General features: G+C 34.2%; 1 protein-coding gene across 1 annotated transcript; it reads left to right on the forward strand.

The window, feature by feature from the left end:
• The first annotated feature begins 256 nt into the window (after positions 1 to 256).
• On the forward strand, positions 257 to 7,498 carry LOC106334864. Its single transcript, XM_013773246.1, has 27 exons — positions 257 to 521; positions 597 to 828; positions 940 to 1,028; positions 1,470 to 1,583; positions 1,675 to 1,821; positions 2,054 to 2,706; positions 2,808 to 2,932; positions 3,012 to 3,103; positions 3,518 to 3,740; positions 3,812 to 3,878; positions 3,958 to 4,106; positions 4,169 to 4,239; positions 4,313 to 4,486; positions 4,570 to 4,641; positions 4,714 to 4,815; positions 4,891 to 4,980; positions 5,070 to 5,145; positions 5,229 to 5,325; positions 5,408 to 5,477; positions 5,560 to 5,739; positions 5,816 to 5,938; positions 6,027 to 6,110; positions 6,196 to 6,380; positions 6,467 to 6,605; positions 6,678 to 6,737; positions 6,964 to 7,068; positions 7,155 to 7,498. The coding sequence occupies exons 1-27, from the start codon at positions 390 to 392 to the stop codon at positions 7,266 to 7,268; spliced, it is 3,765 nt and encodes a 1,254-aa protein (XP_013628700.1). The 5' UTR covers positions 257 to 389; the 3' UTR covers positions 7,269 to 7,498.
• The last annotated feature ends 2,638 nt before the right edge of the window (positions 7,499 to 10,136 follow it).

Genomic DNA, 10,136 nt, shown 5'->3' on the forward strand with positions numbered 1-10,136 from the left:
AGCCTTATTTTATTTTTATTAATTGGAAAAACAGATATACAACATCAACCACACAAAATGAAATATGGAATAAGTTTTAAAATTTTCTCTTACATTGAAATGATAATTGAACGTGTATATATTGGAATGGAAAACATTAAATTTAAAATGTGGATATAAAGACGGTCAAGTTATTTTTATGTTTGACTAGTAATGTAATTTAACGCACAAACACATAATACATACTACATCTGTAGAATAAAGCTGCAGGTTATATAAATTGACCTTAGGAGTAATCATTTACACGAAGTCTCTCTGATTATTATTTTTTTTCGTTTTCTCGATTTCGTCTCTATCCTTCTCCTTTCTCTCTATCGGGAACAAGAGAGGCTGAGAAAAAATCGTGAGATATGGTTGAGACGAGACGTAGCTCTTCCGCTTCCAAGCGTTTCTGTTCTTCTTCTTCATCCCCTGAACCGTCGTCGTCGTCTCCACGCCCCACCAAGCGATCTAAAGTCAAGATCGACGCTGCTATTGAATCTGTACGTAGCTCTTGTTCCGAATCTGAGTTTTTTTTTTTTGTTTTTAATTTCGAATCTGATGTTTTGATAACCTAGGCGGCGGCGGCGGAACCGGCGGGGTCTTCGTCGGCGAGCGAGGTTCCGATTGAGAATCAAGGACCCGTTTCGGATCCTGGATCGGAGTCTGGAGAGCCGGAGCTTGGATCCTCTGATCCGCAAGGTGTGGATGCGGAGAAGCCTGTTTTAACTGATGTGCCTGTGATGGAGATCTCTCCTGAAGCCGACGCTAACCCCGAAGCTGATGTCTTGGCGACACCTACAGTAGCAGGTTTGATGTTCTGTCTCATGCTTTTGTCTATTTCTTTTTTTTTTTCAAGAAAGAATTATCCTTTCTAATGTTTTTTTTTTTTTTTTTCTAATGTCTTGATTGTGGATTTAGGTGAAGTGGTGGCGGATGGTGAGAAGTCGAAGGCGGGGAAGAAGCGAGCTAAGGCTCCATGGGCGAAGCTACTCTCTCAGTATTCTCAGGTGTGTCAAGTTTAGTTTCATACTGATTGTTTTTTTTTTTGGTTTGATCTACTAGTCTGCGAATTGAGCCTTCAGGGTTTAGCAGTGTGCAGTTCGTGTAATAATTTTAGTAAAGTTTTGGTCTTTCAGATCAATTTTCTGCATGTCCGGTTCTCTTATATTTTTCCGACAGAAGTATGTTGTTATGTCTGACACTTTTCTGGTCTACAAGTCTGCGCATTGACGGTTTAGCAGTATGTAGTTCGTGTAATATTTTTAGTAAAAGTTTGGTCTTTCAGTTCTTGCCGAACGAGTTTAGTTGTCTTCATGTCTGGTTCTTTTATTTTTTTTCCGGACAGAAGTCTGTTGTTATGTTTTGGACTCTTTTAATACTTTTTTTTTCTCTTGACTACGTTACTTTTGTTTCTAACTGTCCCAATGCTTGTTTCTCTGTGATTTCAGAACCCACACCGTATCATGAGGGGCCCTGTATTCACTGTTGGACGCCGGGGATGTGATTTATCTATCAAAGACCAATCTATGCCCAGCACCCTGTGTGAGCTGAAGCAGTCGGATGTAAGTACATCTTAGTTGCCCCCTTTTTTTTTTTTATCTCAGTCTCTTAAAGGACAAAAGCTTCTTTTTTTCTTACATAATGATTATGCAGCACGGAGGTCCATCTGTTGCAACATTGGAGATAACAGGGAACGGAGTTCTCGTTCAGGTGAATGGCAAGTGTTACCAGAAAAGTACTTGTGTTCATCTTCGTGGTGGTGACGAGGTCATCTTCACCAATTTTGGGAGACATGCTTACGTATCCTTTATGAAGTTGTGTGAAAATTTATTATATTCGCTTTTATGCTATCTATAATGTTCTTGTTATTTATCATTAGTCGGAAGACATTCCAAACTCTTCCAAACTCGGGTCAGGTAGCCAAACTCGGGTCAGGTAGTGTGGTAACAGTCCAAAGCTGACTGAATCAGCCGATAGGGCATATAAAAAAATTCAATGGTTTCTCGGTAACTTTTCTTTAACGGATTTCTAGATATTTCAACCTCTTAAAGATGAAAATCTAGCTGCTGCTCCTGATAGAGCTTCTTCAGTGACTGTATGTGAAGCTAGAGGTGCACCTCTGAAAGGAGTCCACGTTGAGACAAGAGCAGGAGACTCCTCAGCTACTGATGGAGCCTCTATATTAGCATCTCTGTCAAAGTACCGCAACTTCCATCTCCTACCACCAATTGCCAAATCTGCTAAAAAGCAGCAGAATCAGGAGGCTCCTGTGGTACCTTCCAGCTGCAACGATTGCGTCTCAGATACCGAGATGAACGATGCTGATAGTAACAATGATCATGCTGATATTGCTTCTGTGGAGAAAACTGCTGATGCCAACGAGAATCTGAATGCCGATGGGAGTGGATTGGATCCTTTTCAAGAAGCTGCTGATGGAAATGCTCCTGGTTCTGGTTATGAGATTAGACCAATCTTGCGCCTCCTTGGGGAACCTTCTTCAGTTGATTTAAGGGGCATCTCCAAACTGCTGGATGAGAGAAGAGAAGTGCGAGAACTCCTTAAGGAATATGATCTTTCATCTACCATATCAACTAGACGCCAGGCGTTTAAGGATAGCCTGCGAGAAGGAGTACTCAATGGTCAAGATATAGATGTTTCTTTGGAGGACTTCCCATATTTTCTTAGGTCTTGCTGCTATATACATTATGTTATATCTCTACCATATATTTTTTCCTATGATGGTTTTGATGATTTATAGCCTAAACAATTTCTGAATTTTTCCTCAGTGCTACGACAAAGGATGTTTTGATAGCGTCGATGTATGTCCATATGGAGGTTGGAAGTAAGTTTGCAAAGTATGCATCAGACTTGTCTACTACATGTCCACGTATCTTGCTCTCTGGACCAGCAGGTAATGAGGCTTTACTATTAGTACTTGGTTTGAGATGACTATTATTCTAACAACGTTTTACCTTATGAATTGTATTTAGGATCTGAGATATATCAGGAAATGTTGGCAAAAGCGCTTGCAAAAAGGTTTGGGGCCAAATTGATGATCGTTGACTCTCTTTTGTTGCCCGGGGTAATATTCCCTTTTTCCCTTTACTTTCTCTTTAACGTTGTTTTAGTTGTTAAAATATTTCATGTCAAGTTGGTTATTATTGGATAGAAGATTTTTGATCCAAAAGCTACACTTTTAAATAAAAAACCAAAAAAAAACAGAATTTAATACATCAATTTTCTAGATTAGATAATTTTTAATATTAATTATAATTTATATCTATTTTAAGATTTTTAAATGTTTTTTAAAAAATTAACTTTAAAATTAAAATTTGTTGGATGCATATTAGTCCGCGGTCTTCATCTAGTTATTAAAATATTTCATGTCAAGTTTGTCTTAAGCGGTATTACTGACTTTTCTTCCCAAATAGCTTAAGATGTTATATCTGTCAGTGTTTATCCGTCATTGATTTGTGCTGTTTCTGGATGGCTATAGGGATCACCCGCAAAGGAAGCCGAATCTTCTAAAGACGGTTCTAGGCGTGAGAGGCTCTCTATGCTTGCTAAACGAGCTGTTCAGGCCGCACAAGCATTGCAGCATAAGAAACCAACTTCAAGTGTGGACGCTGATATAACAGGTGGCTCAACATTGAGCTCCCAAGCTTTACCAAAGCAAGAAGTGTCAACAGCAACTTCTAAAAGTTACATATTTAAAGCAGGCATGTTGCTTAACATTCTTTGGTGTACCAATCTTCATCTGTTACTGAACCTGCATTTTTCTCATTTTTAGGTGACCGAGTAAAGTATGTAGGTCCTTCATCTTCTGCTATTTCTTCTCTTCAAGGCCCACCGCTTAGGTATTGTTTACGATTTTTTCGAAGTCTTTCACAGATTCAAAACTCAGATCTAACACTTCTCTTTGGTATTTATTAATAGGGGACCGACCGTAGGTTTCCAGGGGAAAGTACTCCTTGCATTTGAAGACAACTGCTCATCAAAAGTTGGGATTAGATTCGATAGGCCTGTACCAGATGGCAATGATCTTGGTGGCCTGTGTGAAGAAGACCATGGCTTTTTCTGTGCTGGTATGCTATTTCCAACTTTGACCCATCATATTATTTTTACTAATATCATTTTGTGTTTGCAGCTACCTCACTTCGGTTAGATGGTTCCTCCAGTGATGATGCTGACAAACTCGCCGTTAATGAAGTCTTTGAGGTATATATTTTACTCTCTCAGTTATGTGGAGTGCTACTCTATCCACTTGTTGACCACTTGACTTATTTTATAGGTCGCACTTAGTGAGAGTGAAGGAGGGTCGTTGATACTGTTCCTGAAAGATATTGAGAAGTCTTTGGTTGGGAACAGTGATGTGTATGCAACCTTGAAGAGCAAGTTTGAGAATTTACCGGAAAATATTGTTGTCATGGCCTCACAAACCCAGTTGGACAGCCGAAAGGAGAAAGTAGGAAACTCATTTAAAATCTTCTCTGCTTCTATTTTGTTTTTACTGTACTGTTAACTAAATTTTTATTGTTGTTTTTTCAGTCACACCCTGGAGGTTTCTTGTTTACCAAGTTTGGTGGCAACCAGACAGCATTACTAGATCTTGCATTCCCGGTATGGACCTAACTTTAACTTCTCTTTGTATCTTTTTGAGAGGTTGAAACTGATTTTGAGATCATCTTGCAGGATAATTTTAGTAAACTGCATGATAGGAGCAAAGAAACGCCTAAATCCATGAAACAGATAACTCGGCTGTTTCCTAACAAAATCTCCATCCAGTTACCTCAGGTCTGAACCTTCTTCTTACTTTGGTACATTTGTTATTTTTTGTTTTCATTATCTTATGCTCTCAAGAGATAATAGGATGAGGCTTTGCTCTCGGACTGGAAGGAGAAGCTTGACCGTGATACAGAACTTTTGAAGGTTCAGGCTAATATAACAAGCATCCTATCTGTGAGTATCTTCTCAACAAGTCCTTCAGCGATCTAACCGTTCCTAGCTTCTTTTTTTTGTTAATGTTTTTTGTTAATAAATCCCCACAGGTCCTCACTAAAAATCGTCTGGATTGTCCTGACCTTGGAACCTTGTCCATCAAAGATCAAACCCTTCCATCTGAAAGTAGGACTCTTAATATACCTTATTTTTTTTTATGATTTGATCTACTCCTTGGTACTAAACAATTACTGATATGTGTGTTCTAGGTGCTGAGAAAGTGGTTGGCTGGGCTTTGAGCCACCATCTTATGAACTGCGCAGAACCTACAGTTAAAGACAACAAGCTTGTTATCTCAGCAGAAAGGTAAGCATCCTTGTATATACTGAAACACTGTAGCTAAAATCCAGCTTAGATTTTGCAAATAACACTTTGGCATGTGTTGCAGCATTACATATGGCCTGCAGATGTTACATGGCGTTCAAGACGAAAACAAGAGTCTGAAGAAATCCCTCAAGGTATTATTATGGAACTTCATATCTTTTCTTCTAAGTTAGTAAGTTACGGATCTAAGAGTTGTTCTTTGCTATGCTGTTTCAGGATGTTGTGACAGAGAACGAATTTGAGAAAAAACTCTTATCAGATGTCATTCCCCCTAGCGATATAGGTGTGTCCTTTGATGATATTGGGGCTCTTGAGAATGTGAAAGACACACTGAAGGAGTTGGTGATGCTTCCTCTTCAAAGACCTGAATTATTTGACAAAGGCCAGCTAACTAAGGTACCTTTCATTGCTTTACGGTTTGTTTCTCTGTCTTTTTCTGGAAGTCAAATATATAAATTACGTTTTACTGCAGCCTACGAAAGGTATCCTGTTGTTTGGACCTCCTGGTACCGGGAAGACGATGCTGGCAAAGGCAGTAGCAACTGAAGCTGGTGCAAACTTCATCAATATCTCAATGTCCAGCATTACTTCAAAGGTATCTCTCCAACAGTGGTCTGAATCTTTTGTTTATGCTTTCTTTTGAAGATTGTATTTGACCACCTAACAATTTGAATGCTTTGTAGTGGTTTGGTGAGGGAGAGAAGTATGTTAAAGCTGTCTTCTCTTTAGCAAGCAAGATCGCTCCAAGTGTCATATTTGTTGATGAGGTATGTTCTGTTTCGCCACTTTGAAGCTAAGCTTTTATGTATTTTCTTAATCTCTGATGATTGCTGAAAAAACATTATTATTTAGGTGGATAGCATGTTGGGAAGACGTGAGAATCCAGGAGAACATGAAGCTATGCGTAAGATGAAGAACGAGTTCATGGTAAACTGGGACGGTTTAAGAACAAAGGATAGAGAACGAGTTCTGGTACTCGCTGCTACCAACAGACCATTTGATCTCGACGAAGCAGTTATTAGACGGCTTCCCCGGAGGTAAACCTACATCGTGCTGTGTCTCTTAATGAAAGATGATTCCTCATGTCGTAACTATTGCTGAATTGCATACTTCTATGTTTCAGATTGATGGTGAATCTTCCAGATGCGACTAACAGATCAAAGATCTTGAGCGTTATTCTTTCTAAAGAAGAAATATCACCTGATGTTGATTTAGAAGCGATTGCTAATATGACAGATGGTTACTCAGGAAGTGACTTAAAGGTATGTACTCATCTCATTGAATCTCAATCTCCTTGGCTTGTAAAATGCTCACATTCTCTCATTTGGTTGCAGAATCTTTGTGTAACTGCGGCACATCTTCCAATTCGAGAAATACTGGAGAAAGAAAAGAAGGTTAGGTTTCCAACTTAGTGCATTTACCACTGTTTTAAAAATCATTGCCGGCAAATCATTGTACGAAATAACGTTTTTAGAAACATTGTTATAGGCGTCTGCCTAAACAATAATCCTTTATATAACACCTAATTACCTCTTAGAGATAGTTTGAACATTTACTCATTTACTTGCTAAACTTATCAACTCATCCTTCTCTATATACTGAGTGTTGTTTTGACTTCAGGAAAAAACCGCAGCTGAGGCTGAGAACCGTCCAACGCCTCCGTTGTATAGCTGCACAGACATTCGTCCACTGACAATGGCAGATTTCAAGGCTGCACATGAACAGGTAGCTCGAAAAGAACAATTGTTTTGTGTGCATTGTGTTTATATATAGATGGAAAAAGGACTAAATGATCTTAAATACATGTATAGGTATGTGCTAGTGTGTCTACGGACTCATCGAACATGAACGAGCTTCAGCAATGGAACGAGCTCTATGGAGAAGGAGGATCAAGGAAGAAGACGTCCTTGAGCTACTTTATGTAGAAGAGACGGAGTGAGAGAGGAGAGATTTGTTGGTTTTTAATCTCATTTTGGTCCTTTGTTTAATTTATAAAAATTTATGTACAGAAGAGAGAAAAGAGTGTTGTTCGGTTTATTTTCTAATTCATTCTCTTTCTCAACATAAGAAGCTAAAAACATTCGCTGTATAATCTAATACATGCGTATGTATAGAGGTTCGGATGTTTTAAGGATACAAACATGCTTCTTGTTTACTTATTTAATTAGGCAGATCTTAAGACCTAATCTCAACTCTGGGAGATAGATAACCATGGTGAATGTTCGGTTAGCCGTAGATGAGTTGTGCAAGTCTTGCATCCCGAGCATGCAGATAGTCTGTGGATGATTGGAGAACCGTTCATTAGTGGTATAATGAAGATGTACGCTTCACCATTCTTCTACATGTGTTAAAATGTCTCGGTAAATCTTCTGTTTCCGTACAAAGAACAACAAATTTTGTTTTTTTTTTGGGTTTTGTGGAGATAGTAGAACATTTGGAATCTCCTTGTATTTGTCGACACGGACGACCAACGATGATGATGCAGTCAAGCTCCTTTTCATGGTTAACATTTGAAGGACCCTCGATTATAACTACGTTTTGTAAATATAAAATTTAACCCTGTTCTATTATATTAGTCAGTGGCAGAGGTTTCTAAAAAAAAAGTCAGTGGTTACAGCAGGTCGTCAATCTATTATCTAAATTTAGCTATATATGAATAGGAAATGATAAATCGAATTAAACCATATCTTGACAAGAATACCAAAATCAGTTATACAATACCATCTTCTTATTATATAAAGCTTGGTTCTTCAAAATTGCTAATTAACATGACGATGACACATGACAATTAAAAATTTAAGATGATGACATGTGTTAAAATCTATCATAATTAATAATATAAATATAATAAGATAATAACACAAAAAAATTATTTAATGGTATAAAGCTTGGTTCTTCAAAGTTGCTAATTAACATGACGATGACACATGGCAATTAAAAATTTAAGATGATGACATGTGTTAAAATCTATCACAATTAATAATATAAATATAATAAGATAATAACACAAACGAATTATTTAATGGTAATTTTCCTTTTTTTAAATACTAAACAAAGGTAATAATAGCAAAAAATTATTTGATGGTTTTTAGTTGACAATAATTTTCTTTTTTAAAATTTTTTTCTTAATAATATAAATATAATAAGATAATAACACAAAAGAATTATTTAATTGTATAAAATTTGGTTCTTCAAAGTTGCTAATTAACATGACGATGACACATGACAATTAAAAATTTAAGATGATGACATGTGTTAAAATCTATCATAATTAATAATATAAATATAATAAGAGAAGAACACAAAAGAATTATTTAATGGTAATTTTCCTTTTTTTAAATACTAAACAAAGATAATAATAGCAAAAAATTATTTGATGGTTTTTAGTTGACAACAATTTTCTTTTTTAAATTTTTTTTCCTTTTTAAAATTCCTAAACAAAAAATCTTATTATATAAAACTTGGTTCTTCAAAGTTGCTAATTAACATAACGATGACACATGGCAATTAAAAATTTAAGATGGTGACATGTATTAAAATCTATCATAATTAATAATATAAATATAATAAGATAATAACACAAAAGAATTATTTAATGGTAATTTTCCTTTTTAAATACTTAACAAAGATAATAATAGCAAAAAATTATTTGATGGTTTTTAGTTGACAATAATTTTCTTTTTTTTTAATTTTTTTTCCTTTTTTAAATTCCTAAACAAAAAATATGTATAATAATTTACTTAATACTAATTTTTCGCTTTTTAAAATTCGTTTTTTAAAAATACTAAATAAAGATAACAACAAAAGATTATTTGATAGTTTTTTTAGTTGACAATAATTTTCTTTTTTTTTAATTTTTTTTCCTTTTTTAAATTCCTAAACAAAAAATATGTATAATAATTTACTTAATACTAATTTTTCGCTTTTTAAAATTCGTTTTTTAAAAATACTAAATAAAGATAACAACAAAAGATTATTTGATAGTTTTTTTAGTTGACAATAATTTCATTTTTATAATTTTTTTTTCCTTTTTAAAATTCCTAAAAGAAAATGTGTATAATTATTTACTTAATACTAATTTTCGTTTTCTAAAATAAAAAAAATATAATTGTGAAAATTAGTTTGATAGTAATTATCCGTTTATAAAATCTTCTAAAAAAAAATTGTTAAAGAGTGTTTAATTGTAGTTTTCTTTTTTTCTTCTTCAAACCTACAAAAAAAAGTAAAATAAGTATTTCAAATATTTTCATATAATAATAGACTATTATTTAAATAGTAAATTTCCTGTTTAAGAAATCATATTGAAAAAAGGATTACAATTTTTTTTTGTAACTAAAAGAATTACAATTATTCACATCTATATATAATATTAAACTCTCCTATATTTTATCACCAAACATAATTGCTTAATATATCATAATTAATAATATAAGTATAATAAGATAATAACACAAGAATTATTTAATAGTAATTTTCTTTTTTTAAAATTCTAAACAAAGATAAAAGCAAAAAATTATTTGATAGTTTTTAGTTGACGATAATTTCATTTTTTCTATTTTTTTTTCCTTTTTACAATTCTTAAACAAAAAAACATGTAAAATAATTTACTTAATACTAATTTTTCTTTTTCTAAAATCATAAAGAAAATATAATTATAAAAATTAGTTTGATAGTAATTATCCTTTTATAAAATCTTCTACATAATAAAATTGTTAAAAACTGTTTAGTTGTAGTTTTGTTTTTTCTTCAAATCTAAACAAAAAATGTAAAACAATTATTTCAAATATTTCCAT

The sequence above is a fragment of the Brassica oleracea genome, chromosome C3 (genome assembly GCF_000695525.1).
Source record: "Brassica oleracea var. oleracea cultivar TO1000 chromosome C3, BOL, whole genome shotgun sequence".
NCBI lineage: Eukaryota > Viridiplantae > Streptophyta > Magnoliopsida > Brassicales > Brassicaceae > Brassica > Brassica oleracea.